This window comes from Raphanus sativus, chromosome 3, assembly GCF_000801105.2.
Source record: "Raphanus sativus cultivar WK10039 chromosome 3, ASM80110v3, whole genome shotgun sequence".
NCBI classification, from domain to species: domain Eukaryota; kingdom Viridiplantae; phylum Streptophyta; class Magnoliopsida; order Brassicales; family Brassicaceae; genus Raphanus; species Raphanus sativus.
In genome coordinates, this window is record NC_079513.1 from 28,394,411 (window position 1) to 28,415,227 (window position 20,817).

The 20,817-nt window shown below is 39.5% G+C and overlaps 3 protein-coding genes across 5 annotated transcripts; all 3 read right to left on the minus strand.

Moving 5' to 3' along the window:
• Position 1: 1 nt before the first annotated feature.
• On the minus strand, positions 2 to 4,928 carry LOC108847120 (probable LRR receptor-like serine/threonine-protein kinase At1g06840). Its single transcript, XM_018620312.2, has 20 exons — positions 4,706 to 4,928; positions 4,404 to 4,534; positions 4,132 to 4,282; positions 3,881 to 3,952; positions 3,735 to 3,806; positions 3,485 to 3,628; positions 3,321 to 3,392; positions 3,161 to 3,232; positions 3,002 to 3,076; positions 2,824 to 2,892; positions 2,676 to 2,744; positions 2,523 to 2,594; positions 2,337 to 2,423; positions 2,188 to 2,256; positions 1,593 to 2,098; positions 1,364 to 1,522; positions 1,005 to 1,288; positions 868 to 919; positions 540 to 790; positions 2 to 459 (listed from the first exon to the last, which is right to left on the minus strand). The coding sequence occupies exons 2-20, from the start codon at positions 4,513 to 4,515 to the stop codon at positions 13 to 15; spliced, it is 2,835 nt and encodes a 944-aa protein (XP_018475814.2). The 5' UTR covers positions 4,516 to 4,534; positions 4,706 to 4,928; the 3' UTR covers positions 2 to 12.
• A 234-nt stretch (positions 4,929 to 5,162) lies between these two features.
• Positions 5,163 to 10,112, minus strand: LOC108845697 (probable LRR receptor-like serine/threonine-protein kinase At5g37450). The gene is made up of 19 exons (XM_057005600.1): positions 9,829 to 10,112; positions 9,576 to 9,723; positions 9,369 to 9,440; positions 9,221 to 9,292; positions 8,992 to 9,135; positions 8,843 to 8,914; positions 8,676 to 8,747; positions 8,516 to 8,590; positions 8,365 to 8,433; positions 8,209 to 8,277; positions 8,048 to 8,119; positions 7,893 to 7,976; positions 7,716 to 7,784; positions 7,105 to 7,631; positions 6,856 to 7,026; positions 6,473 to 6,756; positions 6,321 to 6,372; positions 5,970 to 6,217; positions 5,163 to 5,868 (listed from the first exon to the last, which is right to left on the minus strand). The coding sequence occupies exons 1-19, from the start codon at positions 9,917 to 9,919 to the stop codon at positions 5,380 to 5,382; spliced, it is 2,880 nt and encodes a 959-aa protein (XP_056861580.1). The 5' UTR covers positions 9,920 to 10,112; the 3' UTR covers positions 5,163 to 5,379.
• A 902-nt stretch (positions 10,113 to 11,014) lies between these two features.
• LOC108848102 (uncharacterized) lies at positions 11,015 to 15,050 on the minus strand. Of its 3 annotated transcripts, none has more exons than XM_018621518.2 (15): positions 14,803 to 15,049; positions 14,568 to 14,695; positions 14,351 to 14,483; positions 14,114 to 14,270; positions 13,939 to 14,017; positions 13,807 to 13,847; positions 13,594 to 13,710; positions 13,354 to 13,434; positions 12,889 to 12,951; positions 12,766 to 12,817; positions 12,415 to 12,489; positions 11,946 to 11,993; positions 11,780 to 11,815; positions 11,503 to 11,577; positions 11,015 to 11,375 (listed from the first exon to the last, which is right to left on the minus strand). In XM_018621518.2, exons 1-15 carry the CDS (start codon positions 14,960 to 14,962, stop codon positions 11,322 to 11,324), a joined length of 1,299 nt encoding a protein of 432 aa, XP_018477020.1. In that variant the 5' UTR covers positions 14,963 to 15,049; the 3' UTR covers positions 11,015 to 11,321. The 3 variants fall into 3 exon arrangements, 2 of the variants coding, with proteins under 2 accessions (XP_018477020.1, XP_018477021.1); XR_008943510.1 differs by having other exon boundaries at positions 11,312 to 11,375; positions 11,942 to 11,993; positions 14,803 to 15,050; XM_018621519.2 differs by lacking the exon at positions 11,946 to 11,993 and having other exon boundaries at positions 14,803 to 15,050.
• Between the last annotated feature and the right edge of the window lie 5,767 nt (positions 15,051 to 20,817).

A 20,817-nucleotide genomic window follows, 5' to 3' on the forward strand; every position in this document is an offset into this window, starting at 1 on the left:
TGATGGTATGAGTCAGCGAGGAGCAATGCTGGGAACAACGCCGCTGCTGAGATCGCTTCCTAAAAGGCTCGCCGACTCGTAAAGGTCTCTTGTAACATTCGAAGATGATGTTGACAGCACCGAGGAGGAGGACTTGGTTTCCATTTTTATTTCCTTGACAACCAGTGCCTCCAGCTCTTTCACCACCTCAGCCATGGGAGGCCTCATATCAGGCGAGTCGTGGCTACACCTCAGTGCCAATGAGAAAAACCTTTCAGCGGTTTCCATCGACCACGGCTCCATTCTCTTGTCTATCAGCGACACCATGGTATCCCCGGTCTTCACCTCTCGCACAATGTTTTTGCCATGGGATATGGCGTGCATACCAGTCAGCAGCTCCAAGAACACAACCCCAATGCTGTATACGTCGCTCTTGTCCGTCAGCTTGTGCGTCAGGAAGTACTCTGGATCCAGGTACCCCTGCAACAATCACAAACTAAGCCCCCATGCATCCAAACCAACTATATATTCTTTTCTTTTTTTTTTTTTTGGTTACTCACTGGAGTCCCTCGAACAACCGTGGATACGTGTTTAGGCACATCCTCTTCCTCCTCCAAAGCAGGAGCAAGACGGGACAGTCCAAAATCTGCAACTTTGGCATTGAAGTTGAGGTCGAGGAGGATGTTACTGGCTTTGATGTCTCGGTGGAACACTGGTGGGTTGGCTTCTGTGTGAAGGTAGAGAATACCTCTCGCTGCTCCCAAAGCAACACGAACCCTCATCCCAAAGCTCAATGTCTCCTTCCCTTTAGCTGCATTCATTACATATATTTTCATTCCACCATTAGCTGAGAAAACTAACTAAATGGAATCTATCTACTTTCCTTACCAGAGAGCCAGTCGCGCAGTGTGCCATTTGGCATGAATTCGTACACCAGCATCTGCACATTCAGCAAATTAAACACAACTCACTGATTAAAATATTCCAGGAGGCGGCTGGGAGAGAGAGAGAGAGAGAGAGAGTACCTGCTCCCCTTCTTCGTCACAGTAACCGATAAGGGACACTAGATTCCGATGATGCAACCTGGAGAGCAACTCTATTTCATTCAAGAACTCCTTCTCACCTTGCAAAGACCCTTCATCAGCTCGCTTTATGGCAGCCACCGTTTTGTCAGATAACACTCCTCTATAAACCTTTCCGTAGCCTCCTCGTCCAACCAAAGCTGAGCTGCTAAAATCGTCCGTGGCCTCTGCTAGTTCTTTGAACCTGAAGCCTCTTATCCCAGAATTCATCAACGAAGCTTTCGAGGCTGTCACAAAGAAATTCAATTAAACTTGGGAAAGTGACTCAGTGGTGGGGAGGGGGAATTGGTCACAGTACTTACAAGACCGTCTTCTATATATCTCACGCTCGTGCTTGCTGTATCTTCTAAGCAACAAGGCGGCAACCATGGCGGAGATTGCAACAGCAGTCACCACAGCCCCTGCAGTTATTGCTGCCAAACGTCCCCAGCTCACTCCTGTCCTCTCACTGCTCAAGTTAACTAAGGAGATAAGACAAGGTTAGAGATTAGAGGTCAATCAATGCTTCAGTTACAAAAAACAAACACTCACCATATGAATAAGGACCCTGCAGAGTAAAGTTGAGCAGCTCATATGGTCCGAATAAGTCACTTCCCGGAAACCACCATGATGCGAATATGCCTCGGATTCTCACAACTTCACTCGTGTTAAATGTTCTTGTAACTTGCGGAAAAAGTTTCAGATGCATCCTCAGACGAGGCCCTTTCTCCCACTGATACGAGTCGATCCAGAGTTGATAGGGCTCCATCTGAAGAAAATCGGTAACATACTCCTTGAATTGATCAATATATGGAGGGAAGTATGAGAAACTAGGACTCTTCAGACGGTATCCAATCCTGAGAGGCGCTGCACAAAAACATCTTAACGGAGATGCTGGACTGTATTCGTACAAGTCAGGAGTGGGACAGGCTAGAGGAGGACAGTCAGTTGAGTTGGTTGGTGGTGGTGGTGGTGCTGTCCACGCTTTTCCTTTGGATTCGCAGAAGAGTCCTGCGTTTGATATGCTTCCGCTCTTGCATATCGGATTACCATCAAGCCTGAGAGACGACGAATCAACCTTTCCTTAATCAGAGCATTCAACATCATAACTGCTAACCAAAGCTACTTATAAGAACTACGGGGGCACCTTAAAGTGACATTTTCTGGAGGGGTCAGATCTCCTTCAACATGTGACAGACTATTATTCCTGAGATCCCTGTAGAAATTAAGATAATATCAGACAAGTTGATGAACTGAAAAATGACTGCAAGTGAACTAGGGAAACACGGCTTTTACAATAGAAGTCTAGCTTTCTTCCGAAATGAGATATTCTTCCACAGGGAATCAGGGATAGATCCAGATAACATATTGTTCTTCATCGATCTGCACAGGATTTAATGTTTTATTTATTTACTCGACACTGCTACTCTCACAACTTTTATTCTCTTTGGATATAAAGAAACAATAAACATAATTTCTCACAGCATCTGAAGCGAAGGGAGAGCTGAGAAGCTCAGCGGAATGGATCCGTTTAGTATGTTGTTTGATAAATCACTGCAATAAAAATCAAAGCATACCAGTAAGGTCACCGGGTTAAAGAAGGGAAACAGAATTAACATATGTATAAAAGCATACATGGTTGTCACATTCTCAGAAAGATTAGAAGAAGGTATAGGTCCTGTGAGCTCATTCCAGCTAAGATCCCTGTAGCGAACAAGAAGCACAAAACAAATTCACAAAATGGGAACAGAGAATCCATGCATTGAGATTGATCCCAACTTACAAGTATTTGAGACGACGTATCCTGCTAAAATCAGGAAGAGCCCCTTTCAAACTACAGTTTCTAAGACTCCTGCAAGTGGGAAAAAAAAGGACATAACAAGAGAATAACATATGTATGAATCTTTGAAACGACAAAAAGAAAAACAAAACAACTTGAGATAACAGTGGCCAAAATTTACAGTTTCAGTATACTCGAAAAGTTTCCATAGGAAGCTGGTATATCTGATCCACTGAAGTTGTTATTATCAAGTTGCCTGCAGAGAGAGGACAATAAACCATGAATCTAACAATTATTTGTAGAATGAGGTAAAACACACACAATAGAGAAACAAACATACAGGATTTGCAGGTTTGGCAATTGAGAGAGTTGTGGTGGGAGATCTCCGGATAAATTGTTGTTGTCTAGCAGCCTGTAAAATTTAAGTTTGATCACTTTAACCACCATGATAATATCCTAAATCATAGAAATAGTGACAACATTATTTGGCAAAGACTCACACGTGAAAGATGTTTGTAAGACTTGAAAGCTCAACTGGAATCTCGCCGCTCAACGAATTATTGTTGAAGTGCCTGTACAAAGGCCAAAAGCAGCAAAATTTGTGAGTTGTGACACAGAGAAATCTGCGTCTATCACTGTCTGACTTCTTGATGTTAAAACTCACAGATGTTTCACTTTTCTCAAGTTGGAAAAGGACTTTGGTATTGGTCCTGTGATATTATTTTCATCTATCTGGAACCTGTTCAAGTTCGAAAGATAGCCTAGTTCGCTCGGTAAAGGGCCTGAAAGTTTGTTTCCATTCAGCAGCCTGGCCGACCATCACAGGTTATATAAAATCAGAAGAAGGTGCTTGTGCAAAAAGGTTCTATTCCAAATCCAGAGAAATGATTGATTATCAGGTAGGTCCAACTTACAAGAGTACCAGGGACGATATCTGCCCTATCTCCTTTGGAATTGGACCACTTATATTGTTCCACATGAAATCTCTTCATGAAAAGACTCAACATTTTAGTACAACTTGGTGCGATAAAAAAAAAGATATAGAAGGCTTGAAACTTACAATATCTCGAGATGAACTAATTTTCGGAGATCTGGTGATAAAGTCCCGGAGAGATTCATATTCATCAGCAGGCTGTTTGATAACAAAAAAAAAAAAGAGGATCAAGGGAAGGAATCTGTTATAGGAATAGCTGGTCATGTCCACAGAGAAAGAAAAGGGACAACTGAAGCAGCTTCTCCAAAAGTTAAGCCTGTTAACTACAACATATATACAAGCAGACCAACGTAGAAAGGAAGATGAAAAAGACATACAGTTCTCGGACATGAAGGTATTCGTCAGTTCCAATCTCACTGGAGCAGATAACTCCTGTCCAATTTGACCTGCAAGGGTCTCCTCTGTTCCAGTTTCTCAAATAATCTTTAGGATCAACTAAACTTCTCTTAACTGATCGTAAAGCAGTGACTGCAAAATGGAAAAGATAGTTGAAAGTCACGTAACAGAACAAGATGGCTAGAACTAAAAAATGATTGGAAACAACAATCTTCTCACAGAAAAAAACACAAATTTTGTAAAGTGCAGTCACCTTCTGAAGGGTCTGTTCGCTGTGCATCGGCAAGAAGAAGAAGAAGAAGAAGCAGGCAGAAAAAGGAAACAAGGAGCGGATATAGATAGACTCTTTGAGGAAACAACACCATGATGCGTGTGAGAAGGTAACTGCATAAGATGATGATATGGAATAGTAGTTCCAAGTAATAATAAATATAAAAGCCCTGATTAAATCAAATCCAAGGGTGGTCTCGTATTTATGGCAGAAAAGGACACAGCAGCAGCAGAAGCTAAAATTCAACGCCAAGCATTCATTAACTCTAGGACAAGATCATTCACCTGTTAGAGATCAGGTCATGGATAATGGGGGGAATCGGAGGGGAAATCTGCAACAAGAAAAAAACTATAGAGACCGGAGAGAAGTCAATAAATGGAGGCAACAATGCAGATCAACTGAAAGGGGACAATTAGCAATCAATCATGGCTCATGGGATGGGATGAGATGGTTTGCAAAATATAATGGACCATCGTGTGGTCTTGATTTTTCTGCACAGCGATGGTGGGAGAAAGACGGCGACTTGACTGCGCCCATTACATTACAATAGAATAATATCTCTCTGGGAAAGCTTAAACCTTTTTTCACTCAAGTGGTAAAATTTCATAACTGGGTTGACTTAAATTCGTGCAAAAGTAGAAAGGAAACCACCCCCATTATCCGATTATTGAACCCAGACGCGGTCGGTCTTGTTTGTGTTTGCTGTTGTGTCGTATGGTGGGGTCCCTTTCTCAATACAACTAGTCAACTCCTTTCTCAGTCTTTCTTAGAAGAAAAAAAGAAGATTTTTTCTTTTTTTCTTTTCATCTTGCAGAACTGTGGGAACGCATTTATTTTATTATAAAATTATATAGAATTCGAAAGATGATAGCTTTATTGACTTCTCCCCATTGTTTTGCTTAATATAATACAGTAAGAGTATGTGGAAGCAAACTACAAAACACACAATAAAGAAAGATCAGCGGGGAGCGATGGAGGGGATGACGCCACTGATGAGCTCGTTAGCTGTGAATTGTGAGAATGTATTATTACTATTATTATTATAAGAGCCAAGCCCTGTAGCGAAGAAGCCAGACATTCCTGAAGCAGAGGAGGATTGCACCGAAGGGCTTGAATATGGCTTCTTCTCTTCCTTTGTAAGCAGGTTCTCCAGCTCCCTCACGATCTCCAGCATCCTTGGACGCTCTTCTGGGTCATCCTGACAGCATCTAATGGCCAGCTCCATGAATCTCTTCACCCCCTCCTCACAGTACTGCCCCATGCTCTCGTCTATCACCGACAACATCATCCCGGCTTCCCACGCTTCCTTCACCTCTCGGACGATGTTCCTCCCCTGTGAGATGGGGCGCATTCCTGTCAGAATCTCCAGAAACACTATTCCCAGGCTGTACACGTCACTCTTCTCTGTCAGCCTGTGGCTCAAGTAGTATTCTGGATCCACGTATCCCTGTGTAAAATTAATATTACGTACGTTTTGAACCATCTTTTATTTCTTAGTGAAAAGGAAAAAGGAATATAACTTATTTAAGGAAAAAAACAACAACATACAGGGGTGCCTTTGACGATGGTAGTTACGTGATCCCTTTGCACACCTCCACCGTCTAGTGCTATTAGCTTTGAGATTCCAAAGTCTGCCACTTTAGGGTTCATCTTTTTGTCCAAAAGAATGTTGCTGGGTTTGATGTCTCGATGGATGATTGGCGGGTCTGCCTCTGTATGCAGATACAAAATCCCCCTCGCTGACCCCAGTGCTATTCTCAACCTTAGCCCGAAACTCAGCGGCTGTCTTAACCTAGCTGCGTTCATTTGATAGAGAATATATATATATCAACATATCACAAAAGCAAATCAAGATTCAAGGATGTGGTGGAAGTGTTATCTTCTTCTTGATTCTTTTACCAGAGAGTGCGTCTTGAAGAGAACCGTTGGGCATGAACTCATATACCAACATCTGAAATATATAGCCACATAACAAGGCCAGTTTGACACGTACGTTTGGCAAGAGAATAAAGTAAACACCATGCATGAATCATGAATGAGTTCTCGTTCACCTGTTCTCCTTTCTGATCGCAGTAGCCAAGCAAAGAAACAAGGTTTCGGTGGTGTAACCGTGAGAGCAACTCGATCTCTGTGTAGAACTCTTTTTGGCCCTGAAGAGATCCTTGCTCTGCACGTTTGACCGCCACTATCAGGCCACCTGGTAATTGCCCTCTGTAGACCTTCCCATAGCCTCCTCTGCCAATCTGAGACAGATCACTGAAACTGCTTGTTGCTGTATCAAGTTCCATGAAATTGTAACCCTTCACGCTTTCCATGTTAATTGGAGATTTAGGGACTATTAATTAAGCCAAGGGAGGAAGGATATAAGAAAATCTTTAATTAGTCAGTTATCATAAACATAAAATTTGGCTCTATCATCTCATCATTCACTTACTCGGCTCTTGTTGTTGTTCCATGTCGTCGACTTGCTTAGCTTTTCTCTTGATGAAGAGGAGCAATGCTAGAAAGGATAATCCAAGGAAGAAAGCAATGGCTCCTCCTACAATGATTCCAACTTTGACACCTTTGCTCATTCCCGAGTTACTCGGATATATGGTGGGAGTAACTACATGCATGCATGCAACACACAATATTTAATTTACGTATTCCTTTTTTCGAGTAGACAAGACTATTATACTATTACCATCTTTGTAAGGACCCAGGAGGTTGATATATATAATCTCGTAGGGGCCAAGAGAATCATCGGTATCCAGAGAGAAAGTTGCAAAGAAGTCAACAATGCGCGGAAGCTCCGTGGTGTTGAATTTACTGCTGCTGTACTCTGGAAAAACCTTCATGTTGATGGCTAGCCTTGGACCCGATTGCCATGAGAATGATTCAATAGACAGCTGGTAGAGATTTATCCCGAGATTGGATGCCACATCGAGCATGTAGGCCACCGTGTAAGGTCTAAAGTCAGAGAAACTTGGACTCCTAAGCCGAAGTCCAATGCCAATTGGTGCAGCGCAGAAACATGGAACTGGAGAACCAATCACGTATTCGTAGTTTTCGCTCAAGGGGCACGACTGTCGTTTGCACTCTCCCGTGGTGGTGGAGTTGTTGTCAGACCAACTTCCAGGAGATTCCACCACGTCTACTGTTGTTGAAACGCCACAAAGATCAGCTATGTTTGGCTCGTTTACTCTTGCACAAACTGGGTTTCCGTAAAGCCTGCTCATCACAAACAGACAAACGATCTGATGACTTCTCTCTACATTACTAAGTGATCTTTTGTGACATTTACCATAAACTTACTTGACCGTGACACTGGAAGGAGGGTTTAGAACGTTTGACACATTTGTAAACAAGTTGTGCCTTAAGTCCCTGCAAGTTATTCCAATTAACATAAGAAGAAGAAAAACAGCACTAAGCTTGCTTAGAAATTGATCATCAATTTCTTTTGTATATATATGCTCTGTGTGTGTCTCTTACACGATCAGTTTCGCATCTGCAGTAAAGCTCATCTTCTCCCATATCACAGGAATCTCCCCGCTTAAGTTGTTGTTCTTCAGAGACCTGACAATTTAAGATTATGTTTTCTTCTCCTTGAATTATTAACAAGAGAAAATAAAAAAGGTGGATCTTACAGTCTCTGCAAACGTGCAAGGCCTGAAAAATTTGAAGGGATGGATCCGTTAAGCATATTGTTGTACAGGTTTCTGCATACAATAAACAAAGTGCAGTACTTCATTTTATATGTAACCACATATCAATTTCAATCCATTTCTTGGCTTGGCTTTGCACCTACATAGTTGTGATGTTCCCTGAAAACCTCTTGTTGGGAATCTCTCCTGTGAGTTTGTTGGAAGAAAGATCTCTGAATAAGAAGAAGCAGAGAAAAAGCATCAGCGACTAACATACCATATTATAATGGTCATTGTTTTTTTCTGTTTAAGTGACTCACAAGTAATAGAGAACCGGTGATCTGCTCAAATCAGGAACGGGTCCTTCTAAATTGCAGTTTCTGAGACTCCTATTTATGGTGTAACCAAACCAAATCAGTACGCAGCAGAAAAAAAGAACAAAAAGAAACTCAACTATGTTGTGCTTCTTACAGTTTGACGAGATTGGGTATCTTTCCATAGGAAGATGGGATCTCTGTCCCAACAAAGTTGTTATTGTCCAGTTGTCTGTAAAGAGCAAATTAAGTTGAACGTGGAAGAAAGTGGGTCGTCTCTAATAAGAAGTTGGAGACACAATAAAAAAGGCACTTACATAATTTTTAAGCTTGCCATCTGAGAGAGCTCAGGTGGAAGATATCCAGTGAGCTTGTTATTGTCCATCAAGCTGCAAAAAAATGCTGAGCCACACCACAAAACATATCCATGGCAATTATATTTGAATACCGATGATCAAGTTTTATATGTAATCAAGAAACTTACAAGTGCAGAACGTCAGATAAGGAAGAGTACTCAGGGGGAATCTGACCCGTGATTGAGTTGTTGTTCATGTGGCTAAGCAAAGAAAAGTACAAGTGATATCAGTTTTGGGGTTTGTTAGAAGAAGGAAGAGGGAAAGGGAGATCTCGTACAAGTGCTTCAGTTTTTTCAGATTTGCTAAGGACGTTGGAAGTTCTCCGCTAATGTCATTGTAGTCTATCTGAAGGATTAAGAGATTGGAAAGAGAACCGAGTTCTTGAGGCAAAGGCCCCGTCAGTTGATTTCCACTTAGTAGCCTGCACAAAAGAAAGAAAAAAAAAACTGTGTCAAATCAGGGGACGTGAGTGTTGATGAGAAAAAAAATGATCAAAGGCTACTTACAAAAAGATGAGATGAGTCAAGTTGCCTACTTCTGGTGGAACCTGACCCGTTAGATTGTTCCACATGAAGTTCCTGTGAATCAGGTAATCTATATTTTTAAAAATAAGACGCTCGGTTGGTAAATATCAAAGGAAAATATTGCACATACAATATGGTGAGGTTCGCTAGATGGCTGAGTTCAGGTGCAAGTGTTCCTGTGAGGTTTAAATTGAGCAACCGCCTGTTGATGTCAAAAAAAAAAAAGAGCAACCGCCTACATCATTTGATCAATCCAAAGAAACAGCACGTAATATTCTCAACTTAAAATTTGGTTTTGTGAATTTAAAACCGCAGAAGAAGAAAGTTTATAACGTACAACTCTTTAACATGAAGATAGCCATCGAAAGGATCGGCGATGCAGAAAACACCGGTCCAATTAGAGGCGCATGGATCCGTCTTTTTCCAGTCTTGAAGATGATTCATAGGGTCCTTCAGTTTCCGCCGAACAGCGTGCAGAGCACTAACTGCAACAACAACAACAACAACAAAAAAGAAAGAGACCTCATTAGCAGCACTCATCACTGTTTTACACATACGGTTACTGCTCAGAGAAATATGGAGTACCGTACCATCAAGCGGGTGAGTGATCTGTTGGGCATTCAGCAAATATAAGCAACAAGAAGACAACACTAGCAGAATAAGGCCGACCGCACTCTTCATCTCTTATATCTTCTTATCAGCTTTGTTCTAAATACAAGATTACTATTTCTTTTGCTCAGAGATTACCACCTTGAAATGCTGAGAGGAATGAGAATACCACTTGATAAAGGACGAGTATATATGGAAGGAAGTTCAACTCAGATGCAAGCAACGATGGGCTTAAAATACTCTAAACGGAACTGTCTATAGCCCAAGTTGGTGACTTTTCTGCCATATTTATATATATGTAAATACTGAGTGTTGGAAGCGTTTAAAAGGCAATTAAAAGTTTGTCCAAGTCTCTTCCTACTCCCCCATACCATCCACTGCGACTGGAGGACTTTTTTTTTTTTTGTTACTGCAGTATGAAAAGTTCAAACCTTTTATTTTAAACAGAAACAGCCCAATGGACATTATTACTTCAACGATAACATCTTCCAACAGTTAACACTTGTTTATTGCTTATTTCTTCTTCTCTCTTTTAAGAAGTAAATGTCAAGAACACATCATTGTCAAAACTACGTCTGTACATGTATATATACACACAGATTATGTTGCCTTCTTTTCTCTTGATAGACAGACTTTTACTAACAATGTCCACTTGTTTGAAACATTCTCGGTATAACAGAAACATCTTGACTTATTCAGAACCAAAAAACGAGAGAAGATAAAAGTCGGAATCATCTTTACTTGTTAAAAGATAATATGTAGTGACGACTCTTTGTATCATATGATTAAATCCAATATCCTTGTTTGATATCTTGTTGATATATTATATCAAAGGAAGCAAATATGCTCCAATTAGAAGACACCAAGCACAAATTTGCGTAGAGAAACTTTCTCTGAGAAAGTTGTCTTAAAAAGGCTTTAATTTTTTTTATGCAGAGTAAGGATGCATTGACTCTGTCTTTTTGTCATTTGTTTGCTGCTAGTGGGTGGATAATGATCCAGGTTAAAAAGCTATAACGGTAGAAGCCGAACAGAGCGTATGTTTTACGTTGCTTGGAACACATGAATACTATGTTTTGAAATTGGGTCCATAACACAATATCTCAGGATTTTGGTTCTTTATTTTTTAATAATAATAGATACTAAATTTTTTCAATATCAAAGGAGAAACACAAAACAAACTTTCACATTTCTCTCTAGTAAAATATTATTTAACATATAATTCTTAAAACTTAGGAAATACTTGCAATGCAATTCACAAGTACTTGCAAATAGCAAGTAACTTGCATCAGAAGTAACTTTCATCGTCACTTTTCACTTCCTCCTCTGCAATTATATTGAAGTAAAGAAAACAAAATAGTCGTATAAGAGGTCATGATGTTCCATTGATGTCTTTCAGAAGGTCCAGAGTCTTGTCCTTGTACAAACGAATGATGAGTTTTCATGCCCTCTGATCCACCTTTAGATTCCACTTTCAATTTGCCGGCTCCACTACTGGTGGTATGCAATCGACTTTATACCGAAGAGTCTATTCCAGAGATTTTTTTCAAAAAAGAAAGGTAAATAGAACAGATCCTCATTAGTGAAAGCAATGGAAAAGGAAGTTAAAAAGGATATTATTCACTTTATCCGCCGCAAAATGTATATCATTCTACCTTTTTGAAGAAAGTTGAATACGAATTATCCCAAACAAGTTTGTAGTTTCCAGCCATTAGCGTAGAGAAGTTTCCCTGCAGGAACAAACATAACTGATCCTGAAAACGATGACACTAAACAACACAACTATGCACATAAAACAACAATTAAAATCCTAAATAGAACTCATGCGTTTCCCATAGAAGAACTACTTATTAAACAACCCAACTAGAAAAAACTCATAAGCTTCCACATATAAAATTATGACACTAAACATATATGCACATGGCCACTCACCTGGTCAGCTTCATACCGATTGTAAGGTAATATAAGCTGCAACCAAAAAAAAAAAATCACACCTCAGAATTCACTAGTTGAGTGAATATCTTAAATACTGAGACAATGTATGTACTATATTGTACTAGAGTTTAATGAGAGTTTGGAAACTAATGAACGCACTCACAGTCTTTTCCCCTGAAGCACTTATGTACTCCACACTAAATCCAATATCCTGGTAAATAAAATAAGGAATTACAACAGAGGACCAACCACATAAGGTGAGAACCTAGCTTAGAATTTAGTTCAAATCCCGTATCGAGACACAACAGTTCTTGTTTGCCTTACGCGTTATAGATTCATAACAGATATATATATAGGCTTTCAACTAAGTGCGAAATAAAGCTAACCAGATTCTAGCAAGAAAAACATCAGCATATACAATGTTATATCTGCAATAGGGCGGACAGAGACAAATCTGTGATACTCTCGCCATGAAATCCGAAGAAAATAAAGACACAATTTTCATGAATCCTCAAACAATCACCGTAGCTTCTAAGAGAAAACAACCTAAATAATAATCAAACAAAAGTCTGAAGAGGAGAGTAAAACCAAGCAAGAGAAGCAATCAAATAATTTAAGGGGGAAACAGATACCATGCTAATCTTGCCTTGCACCAAAGAAAAATCCCAGGCAATATATGAATTTTCTGATTCCACCACCAATGAGACCTAGAGAAACAACAACAAACATCACTCAATGATATATACACACATATACAATCATCCATATACTTATGTACGACTCAAATGCAAGTGCTTATGGCTTAATGCTTTGAGTTGCATATATGCCACCAGAATTTGTGGATACCACACACTAATGTCATCAACATCACTTTTCACTTTTTAAACACAGCAATCCCAGACGGAACTGGTGTGAAGAGTCTAAGAATGGCCCACCATTCAATTTCATTAATAAACAAAAAGCATCTGAGGAGAATATGTTACCTCATAGGTTCTCCCAGCTTGAACGATTATCTCCTTGTACTCCTCATTTTCCCTAAGAAGTACACATTCTTAAAGCAGATATGATGAACTACAAAGACAATCTTGTGAATGATGGAAGCTAACCTTGAGCCCAATGACCCAGCGGTATCTGCTGAAATGAAGAAGGGGGAATTGGCAAATACGTCGCTGGAAAGGCACAAAGTAAAACGTTAAATTTTTCAATATTGAGAAACAATGTCTAAAGACGTCTTAACATAAGTAATGTGGAACTGTAGAAATGAAAAAAAAAACTTCAATTAAAACTGAAGAAAAAAAAACAATTAGAGAGAATGCATAGTAGTGACATCATATTCTATTAGACTTATTCCAAAGCTTAAAAAGAATGCCTTCACATACTAGCAACAACTTTAACAGACCCAAATCGGATCAGGAGACTAGAAAAACTACTAAAAAGAAACAGAGGAAAACAAGCTTTAACACAAACATAAACGAGATTTTCCTGCAGAAAGGAAGTTTCAAAAGTCGACTTCCCCCAACGTTTGTGTGATCCAGTACCACGACCCACGACCCTAGAAAGGAAGATGGTACCTGATAAACGTGACGAATCTTTCAAACTCAGATGTGTAGACGATAGCAGCTTCAGACAGGAGATTCATTTGGTCTTTATTCCTGCCCATCCACATATACAAAATCTCACAACCTCTAAACGGGAAAGTTCACTGAGAGCTTTAATAAACATGTGAAGCGGAACGAGTATTGACTTGTGTGAATTTAAGAAAATCTAAATTTGTCAATAATAACCAAAAAAATAAAATACAAGAGTCTTACAGTTTGAAAGTATCATATCTTTCCCAAAGAAGTGTTAGGGAAACCCGGAGAGCCGTGACCATTTTCGTGAGACTGTATAGGTGAGGTCCATAACGTTCTCGTTGTTCTTCCATTGGCCTTTGCACAAGAAGATTGGTTCAATCAGCTAAACTTTCTTATGAAAAATGGAAGACACACTTGCATTTGACTGGTTTATGAGGACATGGTACATACCCATCATCATCATTTATTTGTCGAATAAAATCCAACAATACCTACAAGGTATGGAAGGAAAAGAAGAGAATCAAGAAATAAATATTTTCTATGCATGATGAGAATGGAGAAGGCAAGAAATAGTACACGTACCTGTGGAACCCCAACCAAGTACTTGACGAGAGTTTTGTAGACACCAGTCGCAGAGCCTAGCTGAGCCAACTGTCTCCTCCTAGAAAACAAAACAAAAAAAAAGAGTCTGTTTAAGAGAGAGACATGTAGAAGCAAGTATATGAATAAAGAAATAATAAGAAGAGGGGATGATCACCGCTCCATCTGCTGCTTCCAAAGAAGAGCATATGTGTCGCGTATGGTCCCTCCAGAGCTAACCAAGGCATCAACCTCCGCCTGTTTGTTCCTCTCCGACCTCTCTTTCTGCTGTCTGATAAGGGATCCTCGGAAATCTTGAGGCATGTAGGTCATAACTGTAGAAAGAAAGAAGGAGATCAATGAGGGTGTTTCTCTCTCTCTATATATATATATGTATATGAGGAGATCAATGAACCTGTGCTAAATATGCGCTCAGAGTTTTTAGTCTGGAAGGAAATCATAGCAGTCAGAGCTTTATCAAAATTGTCCTTGACATGTCTCAGAGTGGAAGAGAATTCAGCATCTTCGGACGTGCTAGCTTCCCGAAGCTGAAAGCAGAGATAGAGAGAGAGAGAAGTTGTCACCAGAAAGAAGGATAGAAGCATATGCAACAAGGTTTGGGAGGACAATACCTGAAGAGGCCAACGAGATGGTTGCAGAAGAAACAATATCTCCTCCATCTGCTCCCTATTTTTCCACATATTCTCATCAATTTTGTGAGCAGGCTCTCGGTTCGCTTCTTCCATTAGGGAAGCTTCCCCTATATATAATATAAAAAGGAGAAGAGATATCAGGAAATTCAAAAGCAGGAAAATACAAACAACAACCGGAGGATTAGTGATACAGTGGGATGAGATCGGAGGGAACCTTGAGAAGGAGGAGATTGGAGGGCTAATAGCTGAATAAGAGAAGCCATGTCTGAGTAAAGCCGAGAAACGTCTTCTGAAAGAGGAGGAAATGGATATTTGTCGTAATAAGAAGCCAGAAAATCCCTCGTGATCGGCACTAGCCCTTCCGTCGAAGCCATCTCTCTCGATATCCTTTCGCGATCTACTCACTCACACACACACTCCCATGCCCTTTGTCGGCGAACAGAAGAAGAAGACCAATTGAGAAGATGAAGACGATCAAGGATACTCGGTCTTTCCACCTAAAAGGGCCTTTTCTTAGCCCATCTGTTATTCTCTTTACTGGGGGCCTTTTATTTTATATGATTGGCCCATCATCGTCCTCGTTTATGGATATGAATTATGATGAATCAAAGAATGCGCGCGCGCTATCATCAAATCATAAAAAGATACATACAATAATAATTCACCTGTAAAGTCGCAACAACAACAAATACAATGTGAAGTAAATTACATCCATGATTTTTAGCAACTAGACGCTAGTTGGCTCAAGAAAATTACGCAAAAGGAGACATTAGACCATGATTATCGGTGTTTGTTAATGAGTCCTTAGCCACCCCTTAGGGTAATTGGGAATTAAAGGAAAATCAAAAATTGCCATTAACACAAAGACGTCTTTTAATTAAGATACAAAATAGACTCTTGTAAACCACTTGTCAATCAGTCTCATCTCCCCTTTGCTTCCATCTCCCTCTCTCTCTCTTTCCTTCCAATTCTTTCTGGTTTGCTCGACCCTCTTCCCTCACCTCAATCCGCTCCACTTCTCGCCGGAGCTTCGCCAGACCGGGTCTCTTCATAAGACGGGTATGATTGGGTTCAGCTTCTCTCTTTCCTTCCAAGTCTCTTCCATACTTTCTCTTTCGGTGTAATTGGGTTCAGCTTCCTGTAGCTTATCATAAGATTTGGCTCTCTTCATAAGATGGGTGATTATAAAGTTTTGATTTTTAGGCCAAGTTTGTATCTTTGATGCTTAATGGTTATTCAGTTGTCACTACAAGAAAACACGCTGATACTGAGGGACTTTTTCCTCGGTATTTCGTCGGAATAAGCGTATTCCGACGAAATACCGAGGAAAACGTCCCTCGAAAAAATCTCCTCGAAATTTCATTTTTCCTCGAAATTTCCTCGAAAATTTGTGACGGAATTTCGAGGAAACATAATTCCGAGGATATTTAGAGGACTGCCCTTCGTCGAAGAGGTCCTCGGAATATATTGAGGAACAATTCCCTCGGTATGTACCGAGGATTATACCGAGGGAAAACACCTACGAAAGTTTTCGAGGAAACAGTTTCGTCGGAAAATTCCGAGGGACTATTTCCTCGAAAATTTCGAGGACCAGTCTTCCTCGGAATATTTCGAGGGACCGTTTCCTCGAAAATTTTCGAGGAAAGCAGCCCTCGAAAATTTTCGAGGAAACGTTCCCTCGGAATATTCCGAGGAACACATCCCTCGGTATATACCGAGGACAGCTGTTCCTCGGAATATTTTGAAAATTATTTTTTTTTTTAAATATTGTTTTTTTAGAAAAAAATATTTTTAAAATTTAAATTCGAAAATATAAAATTAAAATTTAAATTGAAAACATATTATTTAAAATTCAAAGTCATACAAAAGAAAAGAAAACATTTAGAGTTTCTGAAAGAAATTAAACTATGGGGTTTGGAAGTCCGGGTCTGGCATGGTCGGGAAGTCCACGTTGGCGTTCGGGTTCATGCTCCTCATCATCGCCATCATTTGCTCGTTCAGCTTCCTCTGTGCCTCCCAGCCCGCCTCTTGACTCGCCACCATGGACTCCAGCGCAGATATGCGAGCATCCTTGTCCCTCATCTGGCTGAGAAGGACTTCTTGATCAACATAGGACGGTGGTGGTGCAGAAGCAGACGGAACCGAGGAAGACCGACGAGCCAAACCGAACAAACGGCCCTTCTTCTTTGGAACCGACTGAAAAAAAAGTGTCAAATTTAAATAATATAAAAATGGATTGAATTTTAAAAAATGAACTTACCGCTTCAACGATTTGGTTGATCCGAACCCGAGGCAAGCCGGTCGATCCCGTCGAATCGTCATCCTCGGTTTGAAGCTGAGACACTTCCTGTTCCAACTGACTGTCGATGAGGGTGACCACATCCCTCACAACACCATCATCAATCTCGCCGGTCTTCTTGTTGGTATACGCCGTCTTTATTAGGCGGAGATGATCAACCGGCTCCCCCTCATTTTCTTCCGCCTTGAAAAAAACATAAATTAAACAAACATTAGTAATTAAAAGAAATGCACAAAAAAATATTAGAATCTTAAATAATATAATAAAAACCGACAAGCTTACCAAGCGATCCCCCAGACTGGCTAAAGATTGAGCACCCAAGTTATGGACGTACATGCCCTTCCCCTTACGGTCGCTCTTGCGGTTGGTGGAGTTGGTGGAAGAAGTTGCTCTCACTTCGTTCTTACTCCAATGCACACTCAACTCCTGCCAGACCGTCGGGTCCATCCCCTTTGGAACCTTTAAAAAAAATTGTTAAATAAATAAAAAAATATTTTTAAAAATTAAAAAATTGTATCATAAATAAAAACGAACCTTGTTTATTTCCCACTTCTTCTTCCACGAGTGCATCTGCTTCCCATAGTTGTCCATAACTTTATGGACGAAGTGGTAATAGATAAACAACGTATCATCGGCATTCCAGTTGAATTGTTGCTGAAAATAAAACACAATTATTAGAAAATTAATATTAAAGATGAAAAAAATAAGTAAAAAATAAGTAAAAAATAGAATACTTACCGCAAACTGTTGAAACCACATATGATGCTTCTCGAGAGGGAAGTCGGTGAAAGTCGGATGTCCATTGTCGAGGGACGAGTACATCATACTGTTGATCCATCCGCTGATCCCGTTCCCGGATCGGTCAAACCTAATAAAAAGAATTAATTATTTTAGAATTAATTATTTTAAATGAATCAAATTTTAATGCAAAAAAATAGGTTTAATTACCATGTCTGACCCTGTCCACGTGGATACTGAGTGAGATATGGAAGATGGTCACGACCCGGCTGTCGAACAAACTCCGCAACTCTCAGAAGTGCCGGATGAGCATGAGTAGGAGCAGGAGTGGGTGCCACACCGGGAGCGGGAGGAGAATGAGAGGGAAATGGAGAAGGAGATGTCTGGTAGGAGCTGTACGGCGATGCGGAACCCGAAATGGAGCCGCTCCCCGAACCACCACGACCACGACGCTGTCGAGAGCGGGTATGTTCCTCTTGAGACCTTTATATAAATAAATTTTATTTAATATATACAATTATTTATTTAATTTGTTAATATATTAAAATTGTTTAATAATTACTAAAAAAATAGTTTTAATATATTAAAAATAGTTTTAATATTTTAAAAATTGTTTAATAAATAAAAAAATAGTTTTAATATATAAAAATAGTTTTAATATATAAAAATAGTTTTAAAAATCAAAAAACTTTTTTAAAATCAAAAAAAACGTTTTAAAAATCAAAAAAAGTTTTAAAAATCAAAAAAACGTTTTAAAAATCAAAAAAACGTTTTAAAAATTCAAAAAATAGTTTTAAAATAAAAAAACGTTTTATAAAATCAAAAAAAACGTTTTAAAAAATCAAAAACACAAAATAAATCAAAAAAAAATATACCAACAATCCAAACAACAATCCAAACATGCAAATCCTAAACTATCCATTCAATCCTAGAATTTTCTATCTAACAACCTAAATTTCGAGATCTATGAAGAGAGGAAGAGAAGAGATGAATTACTTACATGGGAAGAGAGGAGAGGAAGAGAGGAGAGGAAGGAGGCCGAGAGGAAGAGAGGAGAGAGAGGAGATCCGTGGAGGAAGAGAGAAGAGAGGAGAGGAGAAGGAGAGTAGGCGCGAGGAAGAGAGAGGAGAGGAGAAGGAGAGGAGCGGCGGGGAGGAAGAAAGAGAGGAATCGATGGAGAGAAATGGGGAAGAAAAGAATGAAAACCTAATTTATGAGGGGTCCGACGGATAGGGTCCGTCGAAATTTCCTCACAATTTTTAACAGGGTCCGTCGAAATTTCCTCGAAATTTTTAATGTGGTCGTCGAAATTTCCTCGAAATTTTCTTGTTGTCGGCTAGGGTTTCCTGGTTAATGAAAAACAGTCCGAGGAAAACCTTCCTCGAAATTTCCTCACAATATTGTGAGGAAATGTCGAGGAAAGAGGGTTTGGGGTTTTGAAAACATCGATTTTTTCCCCTATGTCATTTCTTATACAAATGTAATTCATAATAATGAGGTTTCTTTGTATAGATGATCATAAATAATGAAATAACACAATTACAAAAATTATTGTAAGTATTTCCTTTAACGTTTATTAAAACGTATAAGTGTTTATCTCATGTTGTGTGGTTTTCGTCTCAATCCGCAAAACATTGTTTTCGGGTTAAAACCCTAAAGTTGGACTTTATAATCTGGCTAAGACACTTAATGAAGGTTATATACGTGTTATTCAATCCGCAAAACGTTGTTTTCGGTTTAAAACCCCCTGTTCCTCGAAATTCCGTCGAAATATTGTGAGGGAATTTCGAGGAACTACCAAAAATTGGCCAGGTCCTCGAAATTTCCTCGAAATATTTCGACGGAATTTCGAGGAAAACCAAAAAATTTGTAATCCCTCGAAATTTCCTCGAAATATTTCGAGGGTATTTCGACGAAACAAGGTGTTTTAAATCAAACCCCTAAAATTAACTTCATCGTCGAAATTTCCTCGAAATATTTCGAGGAAATTTCGACGATCTAGGTGTTTTTTATCAAACCCCTAAACCGTTAAGGGTTATTCCGAGGAAATTTCGAGGAAACCCTAACTTCCCTCGAAATTTCCTCGAAATTAGTAAAAAAAAAAAAAAAAAAAACTACTCTGATTCCGACTCATCATCAGCAGATGAATCTGAATCTGGATCTTGGTGAAACTCTCCAATAACTGGTTCATCCTGTGCGTGAACGACGGCTTCCTCTGCGAAGTCGGTGAAATCTACTACAAGGCCAACTCCTGCTACATCTTCTTCTGCACTTAAGTTACTGGATGTGATTGGTTGTAGTGGTTCTTCCAGCTCAGAACTCCCCTGAACTCGGCCTCTCGGGTTGAGTCTGGTAATAGTAACCCATGGATCATCTCTGTTCCTTATCCGGGGGTACTTGATATAACAAACCTGTAACATTTTAAAAAAATTTAGTACAAGTTTAAATTATTACACATGATGACCAATAACTTACCTGATCGGCCTGAGAAGCAAGAATGAAAGGATCATAATATTGCAGCTTTCGTCTCGAATTAACTGATGTAACACCAAATGCATCTGTTCTCACAGCTCGATCTGGAGTGATGTCGTGCCAATCACAATAGAAAACAGTACAGCGCAATCCAAGCAGGCATAAATACTTGATTTCCAAAATCTCATGTATGTGTCCGTAGTATACATCATCTCCCGATGCAGAACAAACGCCAGCATCATAGGTCGTACGCGAACGTTTCGTCTTTTCAGTTGTGAATGCATATCCTCGAGTACAAAATCTCGGATATGACTTCACAACATAGTTTGGTCCAACCACCATCTCGCGTATCCAATCGTCAAATGTTTCACCTCTGGCCAAACCAGCAGACACCTATTAATAGCACATATATATGAGTATAAATATGTGATAAATATTTTTTTAATTTCTATAAATATGTGATAAATGATTTTTTAATTTGTTTAAGGCACTCACATAAGTAAACATCCATCCAGCAAATTCTTTTTGCTTCATTTCTTCTAGTTCTGCCTCTGTAGCGTATCTATATTCGAACCGCTTTTCTGCCATGAAAATCCTGTGAAGACAAAAAATGTAATTAATTAAGATATAAATGTTAATTTGTTAAAATAAAATTTTGTAAGATAATAAACTTACCTCTCATATTGAAGAACATCTTCGCAGTTGGTGAGCAAATATGTT